A 26,243-nucleotide genomic window follows, 5' to 3' on the forward strand; every position below is an offset into this window, starting at 1 on the left:
GGCATGTATTTATGACGATTGCAAGTGTCCCGGGATCATGTGATCACCTTTTGCAACCTTCTGACAAAGTCAATGGGGGAGCCAGATTCACTTAACAACCGTGTTGTTAACTTAACAACTGCAGTGATTCACTTAACAACTGTGGCAAGAATGGTCATAAAGTGGGATAAAACTGACTTTAACAACTGCCCTGCTTAGCAATGGAAATTTTGGGCTCAATTGTGGTTGTAAAGTAGAGGACTACCCATACTCAAAAGAAGCTGCTAGAAGTTCAAGAAACAATAGAATTGTACACATGGCTTAGTTAGAAACAAGCTGGTCAGAAAGCAGTGCCAGAAAACTCATTTACATTAGCGGACTTAAGAGTGATTTCATTCTGTTCACTATCACTCAGGTAATAGAACATACAATAGAACATACGAAGATTCAGGTCTATAGAGCCTGAGTCTTGAGCACACTCTTGTACTGCAGCGAGTCTTGGACCCTTCATGTACGGCAGGAGAGAAAGCTGAACACCTTTCATATGCGCTGTCTCCGACGTATTCTCGGCATCACCTGGCATGACAAAGTCCCAAATAGCGCAGTCCTGGAATCTCTAGCATGTATACACTATTGAAACAGCGACGTCTACGCTGGCTTGGGCATGTCGTGAGAATGGCTGATGGTCGGATTCCAAAAGATCTCCTGTATGGAGAACTAGTGCAGGGAAAGCACCCCAGAGGGAGACCTGAGCTGCGATATAAGGATATCTGCAGGAGGCACCTAAAGGCCTTGGGAATGGACATTAACAGCTGGGAATCCTTGACCTCTGATCGTTCAGCCTGGAGGTTAAAGATGCAGCATGGCCTTCTCCAATTCGAAGAGACACTTGTGCGGCAGGCAGAGGCAAAGAGGCAGTCCCGGAACCAGCGAAATCTGGGGGCTGGACAGGGGACAGATTGTATCTGCCCTCAGTGTGAAAGGGACTGCCATTTTCGAATTGGCCTTTTTAGCCACACCAGATGCTGCTTTAGGTCCTCTTTCCAGAGCACGATACCAGTGTCTCTCGAGACTAAAGGATGCCAATAAATGATGAATGAGGAAATAGTCCCATTCTTTTGGAAAACTCGCATTTTCCTGCTCTTTTCAATGGGTGTGCTTTTGTTCAACATGACCTCTTAAATAAAATGTGTCTAAAATGGGGAAGAGTCAGCAACTAACAACCCTTAATTCAAATCTACCCTAAATAACGTTATCTGGCTCACTAGTTACTTTCTCCAGATGGGAAAAAAAAAAGAAGAAAACAAAAACAGATGCAAATGAGGAAATTTGTCAGCAATTTAGAAACTGAGAGACAAGAGCCTGCGGTTCTTTGTGGGCCTCTTAATACAACCTACCAAGTAAGCTAGCTCTGCAGCTTTCAGAATTCCCAGTCAATCCAGTTCAACATTTCTGAAAGTGTCAATTTAGATAAGGCTTTGACTAGCAAGCTGCTGACCTTTAGGAATAAGCTGTGATTTCGGAAAAATCACCATTTATCACTTTTACTGGAAAACTCTGATCTCTAAAACCAGAGACTATAAAGATATATTTATATTGGCATTGACACATACAATTATATTATCAAGCATTCACACATACACAACTTATATGAATCGGGAGGTACGATTCCAGTTTTCATCACTGATGGGACACAGCAATTCTTCCACTCTGCAATTCTGACAAAATTAATGATTTTTATTTACATTTTTTTTGTTCCAAGATTACAACAGAAAACACGTTTAGTGAAATCTCATATTAACAAAATGCACTGATTTTATTTGTAATGGTAGTAAAATGGAACAGACTGACAAGTCTCTGGTTATGGCTGAGTGACTTTCATGAGCTGAAGCTAATGTGAAATCCCACGTTGACTGTGACAAGGCCTTCCAGCATCTTGGTTGCATCTTAGTGGCTTTCCCCTTTCTTTCCTACCACCTATGAAAGAGAAAGAGAAAGTTACCACTTGGAGAAAAGGCAGATAAAACAGATCCTCCTTTCATTCTAAAGAAACTACCCAGAAGTAACTGCAATGTCTTTTCCAACAGGCATTTTAACAAGAGATGGGAGCAGAAGTGGCAGAGGATTAAATGGAAGATCTTTTAATGTTCAGCCAAGAAAGCATGGCCCAGTTCAAATGATGACAGGGATGCCAATCAGATCAAAACACTGTTCTCCAGAGCTCAGTCTCGAATGCTTACAGTTCAATGTGCATCACCTATTTTATTACTATGAAATAGCACAGAAACCCAGCATTACTATTTTTCTCTAATGCAGTGGTTCTCAACCTTTCTAATGCCGTGACCCCATAATACAGTTCCCCATGTTGTGGTGACCCCCAAGTGGGTGTGGCCACCAATAAGAGAGAGTAGGACAGCTAGGGAAAAGGAAAAAAATGGCGGACAGCGTGGTTTGGCGACCCCCGTGAAATGGTCGTTTGACCCCAAATGGGGTCCCGACCCACAGGTTGAGAACCACTGTTCTAATGGCTCCACAACCTTTCCCCTTATGGTTAAATTGTACAGTAGGGATCTGCAACTTCTACGATACGTTCATGAGGAAGAGGCATCTAAACCTTTGATAGATCAGTGTGCATTCACCAAAACGTTTCGGGTGACACGCCAGCATTCACCTACACCTAACAACTATTCTCGAAAGCACTGCTCGTTCTTGATTTGTGGAGGCTGTGTTAAAATGGGGTGTGCTCTCACATGGCCCCCCCAGAGCCTCCAAAAATTCTGTGAAAACTGGGTATTCTTTCAATTTTCAGAGGGGTTCTTAGTGCTCTCTGAGCTTGGTTATTTTCTTGGAGATGTTTCATTACCCAAACTAGGTAACACCATCGGTGACATCAACATTACCCAAACTAGGGTACATCAGCAGCACTGATGATGTTACCTAATTCAGATCATGAAAAGTCTACAAGAAAACAACCAAGCACCCCTCAGCTCAACCCTGAGTTACAAATATTCTCCTTTATCAGTTTTCAGAAGCTGCTCAGATCACAAAAGAGCATTCCCTGAAGCTGTTTGAAGAATGGAGGCCTTGTGCAATCGGAAGCAGCCTCAGGTAGGCCACAGAGGCCTTCAACAGAAAGAAAACATTGCCCGCCTGAAGTGTATGGCAAATGCTGGGGAGTGCTGGGCCATGGGGGCAATCGCCCCATTTCCCAAGACTTGTAGTCCAGTATAAGCTCATTTTGAGTAGCAGCAGTGACTCTAGCCCAGGGGTAGACAACCTTGGCTCTTTTATGACTTGTGGACTTCAAACTCCCAGAATTCCTGAGTCAGCATGGCTGGTTCAGGAATTCTGGGTATTGAAGTTCGCAAGTCATAAAAGAGCCAAGGTTGCCTACCCCTGCTCTAGACCCTCTGCAGATAGTCCTCGACTTAAGACCACAATTGAACCAGTCTCACGACTAAACAAGGCAGTTAAGTGAGTTTTTCCCCATTTTACGACTTTTCCACAGTTATTAAGTGAACCACTGAAGTGAATAATGTGGTTGTTAAGTGAATTTAGCTTCCCCATTGACTTTGCTTGTCAGAAGCTGGCTGGGAAAGTGACCATGTGACCCCAGGACAGTGCAACTGTCATAAATACATGCCAGTTGCCAAGTGCCTGAATTTTGATCCCGTGACCATAGGGATGCTACAATGTGTGAAAAACAGTAATAAGTCACCTTTTTCAATGTTGTGGTAACTTTGAACAGGCTCTAACTGACAACCATACTAAATGGTTGGAAGTAGAGCACTACCTGTATTTTAGACTTGGCCTCAGCATTGCTGCCAATATGGGGGGGGGGGGAGAGAAAACTATCACTTTTGTCCGAGAGATGAATGTGACACACTAGCAGAGTCAAGTTTGGCATTTTCCAAATTTTTGACACACCGAGCTAAAAGGTTCACTATCATTGATCTACACCAAATCTAGCCACTTGATTCCTTCAACACAAGGCACACTTGGAATTTACCAGGCTGGTGGGTAAAGTCAAAGGCAAAATGAGTAGAATAGAAGCAAACAGTATTTGGTGTTATTCTTGGCCCAGAAACTCTTAAATTACACTTTCATGGATGTGGAATGTAGAGGTGGGGAAGGTAACTGAATCCCATCCAGGCTTCTCTTGTTTTGTCCTTCGTGCTTATGTGGTCCCTGGAAATTGTCTCAGCAGATCACGCTGAAGAACTATACTGTCTTCTCCTGGTCTACTAATTCTGTCTACCTTCAATCATGTTCAGTGGGAGGACAGAAATTGATAGTGTGCCCCAAACATTAATATCATAATCTCCCTACACAAACACTGAACATTTAATGAGGCAGTTTCAATCACCACAACTTTGTGTAACATAATCTCAAAATTAAAACTGGTGACTGTGGAAGGGATATATTAGTAGATATAATCTACTAGCTGGAACCAGCTTACATAAAAATAATCAATCAACCTATCATCATTCACTATATAAGCCATTAAAAAAAGAAAAGGCTAAATCTTTAGAATAGATATAATGGCATGCAGACATTGGCACTCAAAAATATTCAGGCTAACAAAGAATTAAAATGTCATGTAACAGTACAGAAGGAAAACAAAAACAAGTTAAGATTTAATTAAGCATGTTATATAAAAAGCCAAATTAAACTGGACAGGAATGTGAAACAAACATTTATTCCTTGGCTTTGATTAAAGCATGGTACTCTGGTTTAGATTAAACAGATATAACCACAAATTAGACAATTATGATGTTAGCAGAGGTGCATCAATCACCCCTCCCCCGCATAAAAATAATCTATACCATTCAGAAGGGGAAATGCTCAAGTGGCCCATGTGTATTATCTGAAAAATTAAACATTTCAGGATTGATGTTTATCAACACAATTAGATCTATCTGAAGAATTCTTAACCACAATAACTCATACCCATAATGCCAAAAGAAAAAAAATAACTGCATTATTTTTTTATTCCTAATGCCTCATTATTTGGGCACATTTTTGTTTATGAATTGTGCAAATCCCATATAACATGCATGAATTAATCATTCAATAATTTCCCGCTTTTAAAGTGCTGGGTGGGAAATTGGATAATCTGATCGTTTTTAGGAATTAAAATTTGCTCTCAACCTGCGGCCCAAGTTGCAATTTTTTTGACAGACTCCATTCAGTGATGGTGCATTGTCATTAAGCATCATGATTTCTAAATGAATAATGAAAATTGACATAAGTGGAAACATTGAAATGATAATCATTATGCTGGGGAAGGAAGAAAGGTTTCTTATTTAGGCAGCAATTACTCAAGCACATTTTTTTTTTAATTTTAATTATCTTGTTGGAGTCCAACTACCAAGACTGAAAGCCCTCCCAAATTTCCAGGCATTTTACGACTACAATTCTCAGAATATCCAGATGGCAAAACCATCAGAGTGTAGTTTCATGGGTATGGTCCCAAACATATCTTTATTGCTGGATGGCAACTTCCTATTCAATTATCTTCTGAAAGAACCACCAGGCTATATTGTAAGTTAAAACATGATATGAAATAATTTTCCCACAGAAAGTAACAATAGAGATAAAAATAAATTGATTGTCAGAGAAAATTACGGTCGGAGTTACAATCCAGACAATGTCTTGAAGGGCCCATAACTCAAAGTCATAGCCTAACACACTCTCAAGTTCAGTATCTCGCTCTCCAAAATAGCTCAAGAGAATTGGCCAGTCAGATCTAACAAAACTGGACATTCTAGCTCAATTTAAGGCAGCTTCATATATGTTCTGGACCAGCAAAATGCTGTTATATCAATTTAACCTTGAGAAGTTGAAAATTCCCTGCCCTACGAAGATCTGTAAGAACTTGGAAATCCTGTCAGGAAAGGCTTAGCTAGAGATCATTCAGTCTGAACAGAGAACATTGGTGCACCCTTCAACTTCCATTATTCTCTGTGAGGACTGGCACAGAAAATGCCAATATGGTGTAATCAAGTGAAATGTTGAAGCATTTAAGAGAAGAGGAAGGCATTTCAAAACCAAAACAGTGCATTAAAAGAAGAATTTCAAAACTGCATGGTCAAAACAAAGATAGGTCCATGGGAAAAGAATGAGGAAGGAAAGCTGTCCCAGAAGATGGTGAGCAGGAATTGATGATACCAAAAGCAGTGGAACTGTGCAAATGAGGAGCAGAGGGAGCAGACAAAAAGGAAAGAAAGCTCATTTAAGAACAAAAATCTTCTGCATTTTTATTTCTTTGGGCCAGGGAAATGCTGAAAAATAATAAAATAGAGTGTTAACAATGAAGCAGAGAAAATAAGTAGCCAATGAACAGGAGAAAATGGAGTGCCATGCCAAAGAGAGCTACCTGAATTTCACATGCATTAGCTCCCCAAACACCTTTCACCCCAAAGAGAGAGGCAGGAGTTTTACAATCCTTCCTTGTATGGACATTATTTCAATAATTATTTTTAATTAATAAATTTTGATTAGATTTTAATTTAATACATTTAATTCAGAATTCAAAAACTAAACAACGTATTAAAATGCATTTAATTATTTTTTATTGTAATAATTAATAATAATTAATTGAAAAAGCCAAAGCTGAGGAGAAAGCAATAAAAAGGGAGGCAAGGCAGGTCATTATGAGACAAACTCTTTGCCCTCCCAAATTTAAACTTGCACACAATGAGTAAAAAAACATGCAGTGAACAATAATTCTTAAACTGCATTTAATACTCTGGATGAAAGAGATGAGGAGCAAGTTAAATCTCAAGATATTGTTGATATCTGATTTGTCTGCCAAGTGTTTCCAGAGCACCTGTTCTTTTCTGTTACATACACAACAAGCACTATGGACTGTAGTAACAGATCAGCCAATGCTCAAGTTAGAGAGAATAGAAAAAAAATCTTCCTCGGATATGGACCCACTCACGCTACAAGTCTTTAAAATGAGGCACAATTTACTGGAGAGATTTTGGATTAAGTTTTCATCAACTAGTAACCCAGCAAGGAGTAAGAAGAATCTCCATATATTTGGATTCCTAGGAAAACATGACTGTGATATACAGACAATTTTTTCCTTTCAGCTTTGCAAGTCACATATTCCAGTAAGAAAAGGGGTATTTAAAAGTAGATCCAGAAACCGCAGAATTCGTATAATCACCTCAAAAAGCCATAATTATATTTTCCATGCAGAATTTTGTTATATGGTAGCTTGAGGTTTAGCTAACATTTCAAATTAAGAAAGCAGCTAGAAGCATAATAGGTATTACAGGTAGTAGCAATATACAAATTTGTTGATCACGGAATCAACTACTGTGTTTCAAAATACTCCAAAATGTTCTATGTCCCTCTGGACTTTGCTAAACTCATCTCTGAAGTATGCAGTTCCGGAGGTATAGTTTGAGATGTTATACACATAATATACTGGACAAAACAAACTTGTTTCAGGGTTAGAATACCTTCAGAACATTTCAGAAGATTTATTTCTAGGACCCCTCTCTCCCCAATTGTCCCTGAGTAGTACAATCCAGAGGTATTTTGCCCTGGTCCAAAGGGAAATGGAAGATTCTCAAGTCCCTCTTAGTTGGATTTTGCTCATTCTAAGAGTTTAGCAGGTGAAGTTCTTTTGGCAAGTTAATAGCCCTTGAAAAGGGGTAGATATAGAATTTACTAAGAGTGACTGAAAGGGTAAAAGGAAAATGAAAGTTGGACACTTTTTCTCCCCTTCTAAAAACATGAGAATCTCATTCCTACAGCCCAGAATGAATGATTCAGTGATAGGGTATTTTCTAAGGACTCTCATACTGAGATTTATAGAAAACTGTGGAACTAACAAAGCAAAATAAATGAATGGCATGTTGCCACATAGCCAAGATATGTTGAACTGCAACTATGAATGCAATCCTCATCTTGCATTCATGTTAGCTCTACTTGATATTCTATACCTTAGAATTAGAGAAGGACAAGGCTAAGCTGGGGATCCAGTTTAGCCCCAGGAACTTCTCAATTACTCTTTGTTTCCAAGCATCTTTCCTGCTGTTTATTATGTACCACAAATTAAGAGGCATTTTTAATTATACCCTCCTTCACATCATTAAAGGGGCTTTGGTAGAATTCTCAGCTACTTCTTTTTCAAAGCATTAGCCCTAAAGCTTCAGCTCCAGAGCTGCCTCAGCTAAGGATAGGCCTACAGGCTATGTAATAATCACTCCTGGTAGCAGCGTCAACTGCTGTTCCTGCTATTCACCAAGAGAAGCAATTGTAAGCAAGGGAAGCATCTTATCACTTCCAGCCTCTCTATCTTTCTAATGTGGATCAAAGAGAGCTACCTGTATTTTTAAAAAAGGGCTAAAAGGTATTGATTGGAGAAAGAAACATTTAAAGGGAAAAATCATTGTCATAACAACTCTGACATTTGTAAATAAAACATGTACAATCAAACTTAACCTTTGGAATAAGAAACAATGTGTATGTAAGCCTCAAACATTTCAGAATAAAGTCATCACACACCATGCATGTTTGTAAGGTTTAAATGTACTCCTTAAGTCAGAATTCCCAAAAGAATGATCAACTACTCCTGTTTTCTGCTTTCACTTCAGAAAGTTTATTGTTAAGGCACTTTAATTACGTAGTCAACAAACACCCATTTCTACTTTATTGTGTTAATCCAGAATTATTATTTTTTTTTAAAAAAAGCAGGCTCACTGCTAGATGATGATATTGCTGATTCCTTCTAAAACTTGGGCCATGAGGTTAGGTGTGTTCTGCTGTTTAATATGATTATATTATGAGTTGGATTGTGTTTAGGGACTTGAATATTTAGTTTTCTTAATTATTATTTTGTGATTTTAACCTCTGTATTTGGTCCAATGTCACTTTTGGAAAATGGAAGACCTTAACAAATTGTTTACATAAACAAACGGTGGTTTCACTGCACAACTAAGAATCCAGTATCAAAGCCACTTTTACTGTCCCAAAGAGTTCAGATTCATTTTATAGAGGTAATTTTTTTTTAAATTTTTTTGTAATCAGAGAGAAAATTCAAGAAATTATGCACTGAAAGCTGCGAGAGTGATTAAGCAGGAGTGAAAAATCAATGTCAAGAATATGTTATGTTATTTCTTCAATGGGTTTCCTGGTTTCTTACATGCTTTCCTCACATACATTTTGGCCTTTTAGGGGTAAATAACCAATCATGGAAATCTTTGGCTTAAGCAGTCATTATACGCTTTGTAGAACAACCATGCATTCTCTGGCTCTTTAAGAATAAAGACTCCAAAGAAACAAATTGAACTTTTCTTTTTTGAAAACACTGCCAGTTATTTTTGAATATATGTATAAGATTCACACAATATTCAAGAAATAATTGTTTTGGGTTTGGAAGCCAAATTTGAACTTACCCGCTTGAAATCATTCATGTTTGTTGCTTGAACTGGTGTTCCAATAAATGTGAAATACGCAATTCTTGTTGTTTCTTCATCACCTTGATTAGACTGGACAAATAACTAAAAGGGAAGAGATGAGCCCCGAGTTACATATGTAAAAGTGTCATCCATCCATGAAAGAGTCAAGCTCAAAGGAAATGAGTTAAAACCATGGAATATTAAAATGACTCAATTAAAAGTCTGCAGAACGTAATTGGTGGGACTCAAGCTTGTTTGCAGCTAATTTTGAATGTGAATTCTAAGATGCCAGTGCAGGTTTCAAACTACAGTATTGTTCAACTTGGCACAACTGTGTTACTGGGAAGGAAGTCAAGACTTTGTACTCACAGTTACACTGTTAACATTCTGAAATTTTACATAGCGAAGCTGAATTATGCTGTCTTCTTTAATATCATCTGGTGTTAGTTCCAAAGCCTGAGTGGGTTCGCTTCTTTCTGCCTCTTCAAAATCCATTGATCGAGGAAGATTGATAAATATTTTTATATATTTCGGACCTTGACCTATAATAAAAACATAATCCTTTTCAGAAACCTAGATTAACTCAAATTATCTTGACAGAAAAGCATGAGATCTCCTGCACTGAACATGAGGAGGTGGTTTTGAGCATTGTACATGAGCCAGAGCTTGTGGGAGTTTTAAAATGATTTCTAAGTTCAGACACTTTTGTGTTTGAAATAGGATATTTTGGGAAATTTTATCCTGAGAGGATTTTTTTAAAAAAATCAAACATCTTGTATAACTCTATTGACAAACCATTAAGCTCAACCTAAATGTGAAAGGTAAATACCACTATCAAGGTAAAATCTGGTTTCATTTACATGACTGCGCTTATGACTTAATTATTTAATGAGAACTGCACATTATGTTCTGTACTCAAAGGCACTAAAAATGATATGGTTCCATTACAAGACAAATTTATCTGTGACTTTGGAATGCAATTGCTTTAAGCAGGGCTGAATAGTTTGTTTTGCCAAGTTCTACATGTATTGATTATATTTTCAATTAATTTGTTCTAACTCTGTCCTGCAATATGGAGAACTTGACTGAACCAGAGAACATAAAAACTGTAGCTTATCTTTGTATTACTAAAATTAACTTAGAATTAAAAACAGTACCAGTAGAACTTATTCTTAAGAAATAACTTTTTTTTACTTACCATTATCAGGCCCTTGACATTTCATAGAATAAAGCTTGACCGGTTGATTAAAAGCTACTGTTATAAGCAACTGTGGAGGAAAGGGGAAAAAAAGATTGATAACAGAAAGCCAAAATGTATGGTAGACAACACATTGCTGCACAAATTGTGGGTTACTTATTCCCTTGGGTCTACATCCAAATCAGAACCAAGAGTAGGTGATTTGAATAACACAGAGGTGAAAACACTTGCTCTATTGAAAAATAAATGATTATTGTCCAGACATCCTAATTATTTTTTGAAAGTTGTAATACCTGCTCATCGCAATCTGATTCCAAGAAGGTAGGGTCTTTACGTAAACAATTATCAAATCCATGTTCATCACTTTCATTAAGACACTCACATCCAGCTTTGTTAACAAATGGCATCAAGTCCATCTGGAAGGAAAAGATAGTAGCTTTCATTACTTGGCTGTTCTGCATAAGGTATTACCTAGAGCAGTGTTTCTCAACCTTGGCCCCTTGAAGATGCCTGGACTTCAACTCCCAGAATTCCCCAGCCATCATATGCTGGCTGGGGAATTCTGGGAGTTGAAGTCCACACATCTTCAAGGGGCCACGGTTGAGAAACACAGACCTAGATGTTCTTAAAACAATAACTGGTTAATAAAGTTGTAAACAAATTTGATTTTTTCCCCAAATGCAGTAAATAAATAAGAGGCAATAGGGGAAAAAAACCCTATTTATTTAGCTGAACACACAAATTTCCTGCTATTCTGGAGCTGTCCGTTTGTGGCAAGCAATTTTAAAATCTTGTAACAGGTGGAAGTAGTTGCCTGTTGTCAACTCAAAACTGCTAAACAGCAAACGCGGTAAACTATTAGCATGACTTATTTACATTCACACTAGATGCAAGGAAGATGGTGGTAACAGGCAAAGCAACATTTGCAAATTGAACTGGTGCAAATTCAGGTGGCCTATATTCATGGGAGTTATTTACATAAGAAAGATTCATTTGGAAAGGTAATCTGGGATATATTTACATTACAGGATTTGTCTCCATTTAGCTGTGAATTTCAAGTACTTAACATCTCAAAAGAGATGCAGAGTTCTGTTTTTTCTGTTTTTGCATTTAATGTAATTCTAGGTTTCTTTGCAAATACCAACCTTCAGCAACATGCAATGGATTGCAGTTGCTAATATGGAAAAACAAACCCACAAGGCACTGCAGTTGCAAAGAGCCACCTACTGATCTCCTGCCCAGTCAATAAATCTATTAGAATTTGGGGAAAGAGGCAAAAAATGAAGCCCTTTGAAGGGAAATATAATATCAAACCCTGCTTAGAAATTGTAATGAAAGTGACAGCTCTACTTGAGTGTTTTGTCACATTAAGGTTCTCATTTACACATGCGTCATTCTTGCTGTCAAACAAGATCGTGATTTGCAACATTCAGGAACCCAGAGGTAAGACTTGAATAAGGAAAACATGATAAGCATTTGCTGAGAGCAATTACCTCTCAGCCCTGGAGCAAATTCTAAAGATGGAGTTTGACAAAACAATATAAAAATCCCGTATAAATTCTTCCATTTCTGCATTCATGGGATTGATGGGTAAGAATTACAATGGAGTAAGGATTTCTTCAACCTCAATACAGATGATACCCCTCTTCCCTGATCAGGATTATACCTGCACTAACATTTCTGCCAAGCTATGGTGGCTCTTTCCTTTTACAGAAAAACCCACAAAAGATTTGCATCTTTTAAGAATCAGAATGAAATTATGTTCCATTTAACTGCTATATGGCTCATAACAATAAGACCTAATAAGGTTTCTTTGGTCTGGGTTTGGTGTAGGAACAAATGATAATTGATTGTTGTTGCTGTTAGTTGCGAAGTCGTGTCTGACCCATTGCAACCCCATGGACAACATTCCTCTAGGTCTTCCTGTCCTCTACCATCTTCTGGAGTCCATTTAAGTTCACGCCTACTGCTTCAGAGACTCCATCCAGCCAGCTCATTCTGTTGTCCCCTTCTTCTATTGCCCTCAATCTTTCCCAGCATTAGGCTCTTCTGCTGATAATTGATGCATGTATATTATAATTATTGATGAGGTCTTTAGGCAGCTGAATATGTAAAATCGCTATTACTGAATAGTAGATTGTTAAAGTGGATTGATCTCGATCCTGTAGACTACTTGTGACACGTGGCAGAATTCAGATCAGCTCTCTTCCAGACAAGCCAAACACCATGTCACCTGTACAGATAGTCCTTGACTTACAAACACAATCGAGCCCAATATTCTGTTGCCAAGCAAGACAGTTGTTAAATGAGCTTTGTCTCATTTTATGACCTCTCTTGCCACAGTTGTGAAGTGAATCACTGCAGTTAAGTTAGTAATATGGTTGTTAAGTGAATCTAGCTTCTCTACTGACTTTGCTTGTCAGAAGGTTGCAAAAGGTGATCACATGACCCTGGGACACCATAAATACATGCTATAAATATATGCAACCACCATAAATACATGCCAGTTGCCGAGAAGCTGAATTTTAATCATGTGACCGTGGGGATGCTGCAATGAATATAAGTGTGAAAAACTATCATAAGTCACCTTTTCACTTTCTATTGTAACTTTGAACAGTCACTAAAAGAATGACTGTAAGTTGAGGATTACTTGTACCAAAAAATTGTTCTCTTCTTCTACTGTGTAAGGATAGCCAACCTTCTCCGGGGAATTTCCTTTCAGGAGATTTATACGGTAGTCATATTCCTTCCATTCTTTTATGAATAAGCGTTAAGCCACCATCTGTTCAGTTTATAGTAATATATCCTGAATGGTTGGAAAGCTATTATAAAAATAAAGCATGCACTTCAGCATCCTTAAGCATTGCTCACTTGAGCATGGTTATATCTGCAGTTGAATGAGGAAAAACTTGTCCAACAATTGGCATTCCGAGGGAAAGAATGATATAGCTTTCAAATATTCCTTGATACTAAAACCGTTTTTTAGAAAAAAAGCAAAATAGATAAAATGAAGAATCCCAAGGAGGATTATAGCTCATGCTTTGCTTCGATATTATTTTAATTTTTTATGTTCAATAGTTTTCATGTCCAGGTGACTAATAATCATTTCCACTACTGTATTCTTCTGCCTGCTTCTCATTATTGAGATGAGCAGCATATAAATTGATAAATAAATAACACTCCCATTCACTCTGAGTCAGTGTAAGCTTTAAGCACTTTAACTCCATTCAGTGTCATCTGTAACTATTACAAACCATAATGATGTCAAAAGATATTGAGTTGGGCACTTCAAGGAGAACCACATTATCAGAGGACATATAGTCCACTGGAAATAAATTCCTCTCTGGACTTCCGACAGAATTATAAGGAGAGTGCTAACTGCTTTCAGGGTGCCTGTCCAAGCCAAGATACATCAAGCAGACAGTGCCCCAAATTTAACAAAAAATAAATAAACAACCCCACCCCCCACCCCACCCCCAAAAACCCTGTAAATATTTAAGGGTTAATGCTACCAAACAGATTTTTGGGTGAATTAGTCTTTTGCAAGAATTTCAATAGATCCAATTCTCAAATAAAATGGAGTTATTATCCATCAATCTTGCAGGCCATAAAAACAAAGGTTGTATATTCAGAGAAAATCACTGAAATACATACATACATACATACATACATACATACATAACTTTCTGCATTTCTGATTGCAGCTTATGATGCTGTACTGGAGACTGTTTTGAAAATGTTCTAATTTTCTGAAATTGTTTTTAGCAATGGAGAGAAAAATCTCAGAAACCTTTGAAGTTGGAAAAACAGCACACGTTTGTATATAAACAATGCACCGCAGACAAACATTGTTACATAGTATATGTATAGTATATCAGTCGATTAAAATAAGGTTCAGATAAGATGCACATACGTATCCCTTTGGAATATCGCCATCCTCGTTGATTCCAGGATCGTTTTCTAGATGCTGTTTGATTTTATCTTCCAATCCCGCAGCATCTGCACCTTGATACTGATCAATTCGCACTTTGTTCCGGAAGAAAAGAAATGTCGGAGTTGCTGATATATTGTTAGTGGCAGCTGTCCCCTAACATTGAAAAAACCAGTAATTAGCACAGCATAGAAACATTTTAAAAGGCAGCTGGAGGCTAGGAGGGGGGAGCTTGGCCCAGCTGCAGCTGGTGTACCAATTGTGACCCTACCTGCAGCAGGAGGCCCTTGCCACAGTCATTTGCACACTTATTACTCTCTTGGATCAGTGCAGTGTGCTCTACAAGGACCGACTTTGAAGAGCACTTGGAAACGGTAATTGGTACAAAATAAACTGGCTGGCACATTAGCAATTCAGAGTGTATTTTTTATTTTTTTTATACGTTATCAAGATGGCAAAAAAATCTAATACTCTTCCTTCCTCCTATTTTCCCCACAAAACAAGCTGAGAGAGAGACTGGCCCAAGGTCACCCAGCCAACGTTCATGCCTATGTCGGGACTAGAACTCAGAATCTCCCAGTTTCTAGCCTAGTGCTTAAGCACTAGACCAAAGTGACTTCTTATAACACTTATCCCACAATTGCTGCACTGGTTACCAATTAGTTTCCATGTTTCCAGATACAGTTCAAAGTGCTGACTGTAATCTATAAAGTCCAATATGGCTTGACACTGAGGAACTTATCAATAGCACTTAGACTTATATACCGCTCATATTGCTTTACAACCTTCTCTGAGCAGTTTACAAATGTTAGTATATTGTCCCTATCAATTAGCAACCTCGGAAGGATGGAAGGCTGCATCAACCTTGAGCCGGTCAGGATCGAACATCTCGCTGTGGGCAGAGTTAGACCACAATATTGCATTCTAATTGCTGTGCCACTAGGGTCCTAACAGGAACTTAAAAGGATCACCTTCTCCACATAGACAGATTTGCTTAACTTGCCCTGTGCAACCCAGGAAGGTGGGGTGGTTTAGGATCACTAGCAAAATTTTGTGGTTCAGTACCCATATTAGGAAATTGTTTCTTTTTGGAATATAATATAATCCCATTATTTGGGCACAGTACTCTACTACAGAAGTTAAAAGACTAAATACATTCATTTCTGACTGCAAACTGTAGTGTTCTTAACTAGGTTTCGTCAAGTTGGCCTATTTAAATAAACTAAGAGAGTCCACACAACAGTTAACAGAGTAGCTTGCAAGCTTATTGTGGCAGCAAGTATGAATTAGACAATTTATTGTAGAAATTTTACCCAACAATACATGGACCGTTGGATAGTTAATATATTTTTTAAAGAGTTTTATCAATAATAAGCCATGACTTACTTTCTGATATATAAATCTATAGTCTTTCATTATGGTAATTATGTTTATTGAAGTCAGTGGATTTCTAAATGAAATTTATTTATTGTTGCTAAATCTGTGACAGTTGTTCATTCATAATCAGCCAAATACACATCCATAGCACTACATACCTGGCACTGATGTACATCAACTTCCAAAAATGTTGCTTGGGGATATTTATTGCTCAGAGCATTGAAAGCAGGAGCTACCCTCAAACAAGGACCACATCTGCCAAGGAAAAAAGAAAACACACAACTGAACAACACTATTTGTCATTTAAGTAGCTACAGTCATCCTAGATATTCAGTTGATAATACAAGCTATAACAAAGAATAAATGAAGAGGAAGACTGATACGGGAAAAAGCATTTCTTCACTGCCATGTCCTTCACAATGTATATAAAGCTGAAAAAAATATAGAGGCATCACCAAGCTCAGTTGAAGAAAAATAGAATATACAAACTGTTTCCTCCCTTCTCTGACTACTATTTTATTCAACTCTCAGAATTTCTTAGCCAGCCAATGCAATCCTGTGCTAAACATTTCATTTTTGCTAGATTCCCAAAAAGCAGTTTGCACCATAAAAAATATACTCCAGGAACTAATAGGGAGGAGTCATCTTCATTCTCTTTCTCCCACACAAACTATCTATACTTAACTGTCTTTTATTCCTCTGGAATGACCTCCTCTTCACCTGAGAATCCAGGCTATATTCCACCGCAATATTATTTGCCATCATTTTATAGCTGTGCTCCTGTGTCAAATACCCTAACTCTTTAAACACTTATGATCTTTTTTGCTAAGATTCAGCCTATGACTCTGAATTAAGTTCTGTTACACTATAATCCCCCAAATAATCTCTCTCAATTTTCAGAAATATATCTCAGGCAATGTTTAAAGGACATTTCAACAAAGTACACTGAAAGCAAACTACTGTAACAAACCAATAAAAGTAGTGTTTGACTTACAGCCATTCATTCTGTGACCATTCAAAGTTATAAAAGCACTGAAAAAAGTGACTTATGACCGTTTTTCACACTTACAATCGTTGCAGCATCCCCATGGTCACATGATCAAAATTTGGGCCATGTAATTACCCTTTGTAACCTTCCCAGCCAGCTTCCGATCAACAAAGTCAACGGGGGAAGCCAGCTGGGAAGGTTACAACACTTAACAACTGCATGATTCAATTAAACTGCAGTGATTTAACACTTAACAACTGTGATAAAAAAGGTTGTAAAATGGAGCAAAAGTCACTTAACAGCTGCTTTCTGTAGCAACAGAAATTTTGGGTACAATTGTGATCGTAAATAGAGGATCACCTGTACATTTATAGCTATTTACTTACTTTTTTTAATCAGAATAAAACTGGCAGTGAAAAATAAGATGGCAAATTCCAGTGAAGAACTGGTGATTTAAAAAGGAAGCAATGCTAAGTTGTGTGCCTAGCTCAAGAACGTAAGTTAACTAAATGAAAAAAATGAAGCTAGATTTTAAACTAAGAGAATCTGTACAACGCACATAGGCACCGAAACACAAAAACAAAGATTAGTTTTAAATACGGTTCTATTGTAGAACAGGGAGCAGTTTCTAATTCCAAATAATGCAGAACAGTAAGTTTGACAAGTCTAAAGTCGACTCTTCAACAGACCACAAGATAAGTCAACCCTTCAGATGCACCAAATTATCTTCTCCTATTGCAATTGCTCAATTGTGTCTGGTCTGTAACACAATGGTTCAAAGACTATAAAAAAATATCTAAATAAGGGGTCTTCAAATTTGGCCCTTTTAGGATTCGAACTCCCAGAATTCCTCAGCCAGCGTGCCTGGCTGAGGAATTCTGGGACTTGAAGTCTACAAGTCACAAAAGGGCCAAGTTTGAAGACCCCTGACCTAAATGAACAAAGAATACAGATAGTCCTCGATTTACAACTATTTGTTTAGTGACCATTCAAACTTACAATGGCACTGAAAAAAGTGACATGTCTGGTCTTCACACTTATGACCGTCGCAGCATCGCTACTTAAGAGTGGTGGTCACTTTCTTCAATAAATAAACAAACTAGTACAATATAGTGTTGTTGGCTCACTTGTTTACTTGGATTCTCTTTATTTATTTTAGGATCTGTGTGGAGAACAGATCACGTTTTAGGGGATATTTATGCAAAAATATTGACAACTCAAAAGCGTTCACAAACTTTTAAGCACTATTGTACCCCTAGTGATAGCTCTTAACTTTCTTTAACCTTATGGTTCAGTCTGCATAACCCTACAGGGATTTTTCCTCAATAATTTATAAACTATGCTTTATCATTTGACACAAAAAACTGGACCCATCGCTTGACTTTATTTTTCACATCCCAAGATTATTTCATACTGTGAACCTTTCCGCTAGTGCAGGGGTAGGCAACTTCGCTCTTTTATGACTTGTGGACTTCAATTCCCAGAATTCCTGAGCCAGCCATGCTGGGAGTTGAAGTCCACAAGTCATAAAAGAGTCAAGGTTACCTACCCCTACGCTAGTCAATTAGTCTCTTGACACCCAGTATTCATATTTTCTTTCCTGCATAGTTTGAAATGGGCATTCACCCATTTACTTATTTAATAAAAAGTATCTAATTAATTGTTCACTTTTCTAACTTCTTTGGCCTCTGGCCTTTTCTTTTTATTCATTATTCACCTTTGCTTAGCTTTTGTAAGATTCTTTCTGTCTTAGCTTCTCTATGTCCCAGGACATGTTTCTATGTAAGCATCCTCAAGTCTTTCCTCCCCTGAATAGCAATTCAGTCCCTTGAGTAACTGCACATTCCAAGAGACTATTATGAAGTTGAACATACAGATGGTCCCCCACTTATGATAGGGTGGTTAATGTAGTTCAGAGTTACCATTATGGCCCATAATGCACTTCTGACTGTCATAAAATGCTGTGCCCCCCTTCCTGACACATGACGCCATTTCAGGCAACCGGCTCATTTTTACCACCTGTGGTAGGATTCTGCAGCTCTGGGACCGTGATTTGCAACATTTAATAAATAAATCATTATTTTTTCTGGAGGGAAGGGGAAACCATCCATTTGGGAGAATGGCTTCACACTTGCAACTGAGTAATTTGCTTAGGGACAGTGTGATTCACACTTACAACCACATGATTTGTTTAATATCTGCTATAAAAACGATCATAAAATTGGGTCTGGTCATGTATGTGCCTCGATTTACAACCAAAAATCTGGTCCCAATTTCGGTTGTAAATCAAGGACCATCTATATATCACAACATCAAGAACATTACAGAAAGATAGATAGACCTATTTGAACCTGTGATCATTAGTCACAAGTTATGACTGAGTCCAGAAAAACAAATAAGCTTAGAAGAAAGGCAAGATTTTTAAAAATCTTGTGAAAAATTAAGGAGACTGCAAGGAATTATAGCTCACCTGTATACAAATCATGTTTTATATCATTGCTCTATGCTCCATACTATCAAATGAAGGAATACAAGAATTCTGCTTGATTAGACTCAAGGAACAGCCAGGTGCCTTCCAGATGTTTTGGATAACTTCTCTAAAATCCAACCACACAGCCTGTGTTTTAAAATTCTGGGCATTACATCAAAAACCCTTGTCAGAAACCAAATTACCAACCCCCTATTATTCTGTATCCAACAGCAGCCAATTGCATTTTAACTTGTGCTGTCCATATCTTGCCTTTCATCCATGAAATTTAAAGGATCTATTGGGTTTCTTAGGCAGACCACAAAAAATGCAATAATGTTACTAGCCTCTGCCTGCTGCTTATTTTCAGCAACTGGTTTTCAACGACCCCACCATCCAAACAGAAATTTACTGAGATGCTGTGGCCAAAATCCATCAGCACAACTTCCTCCAACACGAATGTATCCGAATCTCTTCCAAAATGCTTTCAGCCAGCAATCAACACTATACTTTGAAACGATGACAGCAGAGATTGTTATTAATCAGTTATGCCTGAAGTACAAGATAAGTTCAATTGAACTGCAACCAAAATATTCACTGATGGTTCATCAAGTTTGTGAGTAAACCCTGGCAGTGCCCAACAATCCCAGAAAAAAAGGCAGGGCCAGATATGTTCATTGATATCATTTAGGCTAATGTCTCTTTCCAGAATTGTAAAGTAGCTGGTGAGTTCCCACCCCTTTTTTTCTTTTATATTAAGTTGTACATCCACAACTTCTCAGTGCCCATAAACTGCAGACCGAAATATGAAATCTTCTGGAGCTCTTCCACTCCGGGACGTTATATAAAAACAAAATGGCAGCTGGTTATGAACAGTCATGTTGTTAAGAATGTTTATATTCCAAGTAGAATAATGTAATCTTACTAATTGTGCTATCTTATAAACTCTTGTTTGAATGCTTCACTTTCCCATCAGAAAAACCAGTTAGGGAAAAGATTTATATTTCTAGTCATCAGAAGATGGATTTGATACTTAAATGCTCTTCCTGCAAGGCAGATCAATATAGAACACCCTTTGTGATCCAGCATGGCTGAAATCTGAGGAAGAGAATTTACCCATTTAAAATATTTTATAATGGTAGCTGGCTCTCTGCTGGAGCTATCCTATAAATCTGTGAATAATCTGTGAATGTCCAACAGAGCTATGAAGAAGGAAGGGGGTTATATTTTGCTAGTTGTGAATACAACACTCTCCTGCTCCATTAATTATGAAGCAGGAAACTGAATTCCCCATATTTCCTGTTTGTAGGAGACAAGATGTTCTTTGTCCCTCTAAGGTAATTTAAATAAATTCTCTGAGTTACACACATTTGAGTGGGTTGGGAATCGAAAGAAGTTAGGCAGAAATATAATATCTGTTTGATGGAATTAGGAAAATGAATTTGTGCACGAGATAGCGAACCGGCTTTGAAATTCCTTGATCTAGTGGAACATACATAGCCTGGGACTGTCCTATTGTCCTATCCCTATAAATTAAGATTAAGGTTATAAAAGACTGACTTCTAGGAGAGAATGGTCATATCTACCGGTACTTATAAACCTCCAACTTTCTTTTTCTCCTTTTTTGAATCTACCCAATCATCATATAGGTCTTATATCTGGGGTCACCATTAACACAGAAAAACGGAAGTGGTTCCTGCCCCAGAAATAAATTCGTAAGATAGGAAAGAGATCCTAATGTACTGACTCTTATAAAATTGTCAAACATGATTGCAGCACTGGGCTTAATTCTGCATGCTTGTCTCCTTTGTAGGCTACTACAGGGGCTTCCTGTTCTATTTCAGAATCAGATCAGAAAACCCAAAGGCGCAGAATAGTGCCAAATAAGGCAATTTAATCTTTGCATTGGATGGCTAGTTTCAGCAATCTTGACACAGTTAAGGATGTGGTACAAACTGAATGGGGAGTCCACTTCCAAATCAAGCCATAGGTTGGAACACAATCATTACTTCCAATCAGCTCACTGGAATAGAGGACACTGACTGATGCTAAAAGCACACTCAGACTACATTATAACTAAATCTCCTTTAAATGCTTAGGATGGATCTTTAAACCATCAGTAGTTTACCAGAAACATTTCCCTTGGGTTCCTAAGCAAGCCCCAAGGATTGTTGTTAGCTCATTGGGTGCTGATGCCAGACAAAAAGATAAGCTTTCAATTGAAACTAATTGCTACTATATATGAAACAGAGGATTGGATCCTGATTGGGATATGAGGAGGCCAACTGACTACGTACAGTCATCCAGCAAAATGACTTCAATTAATTGACTAATATTTCCTTCTTAAAAGCTTTGCTATCTATTGGAACTATTCTGAGATCCAAGGTTCAAAATAGTTCTATTATCTTTACTTTATTTAGGCACCATCAATGAGAACCACAATTGAGAAATCCTCTTTTAAGTGTATGCATTCTGTTATGCTCATGTCCCACAAATGCTTTATTTACCTTTCATTCTAAGATGAACTTGAGATGGCATAAATCTGCCTTTTTTCTGAGTTCTACATTCCTGCAACTCATCAGCCACCATCTGCTCTGGCAAGTGTATTTTCCAGTGTGGCAAAACGTCTAGTGCTGCAGGTCTATCTGATAAATAAAGGTGTCATATTGAGGGAAATTTACTTCGGTTCTTGCCTCTTCTGCCTGGTTACTGGGTGGGTATTACAGATATTGAACCTGGGAGCCCAAATGTATGCTTCCTCATCTACTTCCTGTTTGGAAGAAGATAGGGGTTTTGATTTTATTAAAAGAGGAGTCAGTGCTTTCCTTATGCCTTCTTTTCTATGTCCTGAGTGCTATAGGTAAAACTTCTAGTCCAGTCTGATTACCTCCCTGAACAGCTTCTCTTAAAAAAAATTAGTCTCTATTCAGAAGATGATAGCTGGAAAATATTTTCAATGCATTCTCAGCCTGTGGGCAGATCATAGAAACAGAGAACCTTCTCCATTGCAAAACTGAAAATAAAAATGATGTTGCAATGTTTTTTCACTCCTTTGGTTCCTTCAAAGCAGGGGTCTTCAAACTTGGCCCTTTTATGACTTGTGGAATTCCTCAGCCAGCTGGGAGTTGAAGTCCACAAGTCATAAAAGGGCCAGGTTTGAAGACCTCTGCTCCAAAGGAACCTGCTGTTTTTTCATTCCTTTGGCTCCTGCCTCCAAATAGGCAGACGATGAAAGTCCATCAGAGCCTCTGGATGGGCTTTTGGCTGTGAAATGGCAATTTCTCTACAAAGAGATATGGACCTCTCTTGCCATATTATTTAGCTCTGGGAAAAGCATAATGGAATTCCTACGCCCTGTACAGAAATCAGGACCAGTCAAAATGACCCAGGCCTGGGCCACTATGTCAGCTCATACCACTCTAGGACTTTTCTTGCAACTGTTTTTTTTTAACACAACTCCACGTTCAGTTTTTGGTTCCTCTACCATCATTCTCTTGGTGGGAAAAAAGGAGATTGAGTTTATTTTTCCTCAGGCTTTTGAAAGTTGGATGATGTCAGAGTACTCTTTCTGACCTTTGTCCTAGAAACTCTTGATATCCTTTACATCTCCTGCCAACTTGCCTATTTGCTTTGGTAGTGACCAATTCATAACTGGCTTCAGTTGTCTGGCTAGCTGACCTGGCTTTATCTTCTTGTGTTTGTAACTCCCCAAGATTTGGGGGAAATGTTCTTTGCATCTGCTAAAAAGCCACCAAAGCTGATGTCACCTGAAGCCTAGTCTGCTGAGAAGGGAAGATTTCTGGGAAGTCTTCAGCACTGCCGTATTGTGGATAGGCTCAAAGCCCCCATGCTCTACTGTGCCACATATGAAAGTCCAATTTGGATTCTTCCCTCATCTCCTTGACTGTTCTCCTGCCCTGGCCATCTGAGATACTGTCTCCTGCAAATATATTGATCAGTGGGTATATGGCTGACAGGAAACACTTTCCCACAGAATCAGAGTACTGGCCGTAGACAAAAGCCATTTCTTCCTCCAGAAAGCAGAACAGAAAAGGAGGGAATGTCTCTCTTGGATAGGAAGAAAGTTTAAGCCAGTATTTCTCAACCTGTGGCTGCCTGGAGAATGCTGGGAGTTTGTATCCTCAAGTTGCCAAGTTTAAGAAACACTGACTTAAGTCTTACTTTCCAAGGAGAAGTTGAAGGGGGTCCACCTTACTCATTTTAATTTTACATTCTTTCAAACTTTTGCACCTCTGGTATTATTGAGCCAATCCTTGCCCCACACTGGCTATTGCTGCTCCAGTCTCAGTTTGGATGCTAATCACTTTAAGAAGAGACTGAACAGCCACTGGTCTGAAATGGAATGGGTCTCCTGCTTGAACAGGGAGGTTGGGCTAGAACAGTGATGACGAACCTTTTAGAAACTGAGTGCCCAAACTGCAACCCAAAATCCACTTATGCATCGTTGAGTGCCGGGTGGGCGTGGCCCATTGGCTGGGCGTGGCCGCAGTGGTAATGGCAGACTGGGTGGGACTAAAAAGTTCAATCAATCAATTCCAACTTTGCAAGAACTTTTTTTCCCCTGCGAGTTGAAATTGACTGATTGAACACTTTTTTTTTTTTTTGCACACGCAGTGGAGGTGGAGGCCTAAAGCGAAAAGGTTTTATAAAACCCAGCTGAAGGCCTAGGACTGGGGCTACGACCCACGTGCCCACAGAGAGGGCTCTGAGTGCTGCCTCTGGCACCCGTGCCATAGGTTCGCCACCACTGGGCTACAAGACCTTTCAGCTCTATTTTGATTCTGATTCAATTTGACTTTAATATATCCACGGCAGAGATACAGTTTTGAGCCAATGGTCCAAAATCGGCCTCCAGCTAGTCAGCGATGGTTCCTCGCATCCCAGAGAGGAAAGGGGATACCACAAACCATAATACACCACCTCGACACCCTCCACCCCGAAAAAGCCACCTCCTTCTCCAGCGACACGCGACGCTTGCAAGGCCGCTCATGTGAACCCTTTGACGAGGCTCTGTTCCCAATAGGGAGGAAAACCCTCGTGGAGACCCGAAAAGGGCGGCGAAGGGGCTCCTTCACTCACCCTCTCATGGTGAACTTGGTCACCGCCAGCCGGGAGCCGGCGGCGCTCAGTTCGCTCTGGAAGTCGGCGTCGTTAGCGATCACCTTCACCCCGACCATCCCGGCAGCGACTCACGGGCGGCGGGGGCTAAACGGCAGGAAAGCGCCGGCGGCGGCAGAAGCAGCAATTCGTCGCCCGGTATCTGCACAGTCACCGCGGGAAGAAGGAGGAAGACGCACGCCCAGCATGCACCACAGCATCTTTTGCGCAGGCGCGAGAAGCTCAGCCCTTTCCCGCTCCTTCCTTAACCTTTCCCGAGCGAATCATTCAGGCTCAGGGATAGAGTGGTGAAGGGGGGAGAAAGGTTGGGCAGAGCCAACTTCCGGTAAGCGTGGAGAAAAAAAAAACCACGGAGGCCATTGAGCGCAGAGAGGCGCCGGTCTAAGCGTGGTGCCTCTCTATGGTGAGCCGCTGTAAGAAGTAGGGAAGATTGAGAGCGGAAGGCCTCATCGGTTTTAGGCGGAAGTCAACTTGACCAAGGTCTGGAGTTTTTTAGGTTCTGGAAAGGAGCAAGTTTGCCATCTTGGTTGTGGGCATGAGATATCTGGAATAGAAATACAGGTCCTTTGGTGAGATTCTGGAGCAGTGTTTCTCCACCGTGGCACTTTTAAGATGTGTGGACTTCAATTCCCAGAATTCCCCAGCTAGCCAGCTGGTCCAAACTTTTTAAAGTTGCTGAAGTTGAGAAACACTCTTCTGGAGATAGGGAAGCTTTAGAAATTGTCTTAAGTTTGGGTCTAGTGTCTGTGTCAGTATGTATATCCGATGCTTTTCTGCTGTAACTTTTTGGATTACCGTATTTTTTTATATAGAGTGGTTTAAAACTTTGTGGTATGCTACTTTGAAAATGTGCTTTTACTAGGATTCTTTTAAAACTGGGTACATTCGCCAGAGAAAATTGAATAGCATCAGCAAAGGTACTTTACTGGAAGCTTTATTATATGCTGTTTTACGTAATTCGTTACTTAATACCTTGATTAGCTCTTAGGTCAGATCAAAATTCAAAAATATAAAATACAGAACCATTAAAGAAATACTGTAATAATTATGCCATTCATTACTTGAATTTTAGCTTCAGTGAAATAGTGGTAATTTCATTCAACGGGTATGATTGTCCACCTTGAAACCAGGACTTTGAGCTGATGGCAACAGTTAAAACAATTACAGCAAAATCAGTGCAGCCAAGCTAAAACAAAAACCCTATCTTTGTCTCCATCCTTTTTGCACCATAAGCCCCCATTTATATCCCAAACGTGCTTTTTTCCAGAGTCCAAGTGGACTTTCTTGTTTTTCTCTGGATGATTGAGAATCTCCATAGACATTTCCCCATTTATGGAAGCTGACAATAGGCTTGATGTCAGAAAGCATTAAGTTGCTGGCACTCGCTATATTCTCCCAGGACGCTCCCTTACATGCCTGCATCTCCTGCCCCATTAACATTTCGGGGTAGCACTGATGATGCTACCTAGTTTGGGTAATGAAACGTCTGCAAGAAAACAAGCAAGCTCAGAGAGCACCAAGGAGCCCCATGTGAAGCCTGAGCTACAAATATTCTCCTTTATTAATACATTTCACTTTGCTTTCTTCTTCAACCCGCGCTCTTCTTCCCCGCCCCGCGGAAAGAGGGGCATCGATGCCATGCGTCATCTCGGAACCCTCCCACCCCAGTTCCGCCCCGTCTTTCTGTCTCCATGGCTACAGCCTCGCGGCCGAGGCGGCTGCCGCCAAGCACCGGCCGACTCTTT

At 39.2% G+C, this 26,243-nt stretch overlaps 1 protein-coding gene across 1 annotated transcript; it reads right to left on the minus strand.

Annotated features, from left to right (window-relative positions):
- Window positions 1-1,695: 1,695 nt before the first annotated feature.
- TXNL1 (thioredoxin like 1) lies at window positions 1,696-24,791 on the minus strand. Its single transcript, XM_039322015.1, has 8 exons — window positions 24,460-24,791; window positions 16,063-16,159; window positions 14,510-14,683; window positions 10,890-11,012; window positions 10,597-10,666; window positions 9,768-9,940; window positions 9,396-9,500; window positions 1,696-1,956 (listed from the first exon to the last, which is right to left on the minus strand). Exons 1-8 carry the CDS (start codon window positions 24,555-24,557, stop codon window positions 1,927-1,929), a joined length of 870 nt encoding a protein of 289 aa, XP_039177949.1. The 5' UTR covers window positions 24,558-24,791; the 3' UTR covers window positions 1,696-1,926.
- Window positions 24,792-26,243: the final 1,452 nt, after the last annotated feature.

Source organism: Crotalus tigris, unplaced genomic scaffold (assembly GCF_016545835.1).
Source record: "Crotalus tigris isolate CLP2741 ecotype Arizona unplaced genomic scaffold, ASM1654583v1 scf7180000023830.6690815, whole genome shotgun sequence".
NCBI lineage: Eukaryota > Metazoa > Chordata > Lepidosauria > Squamata > Viperidae > Crotalus > Crotalus tigris.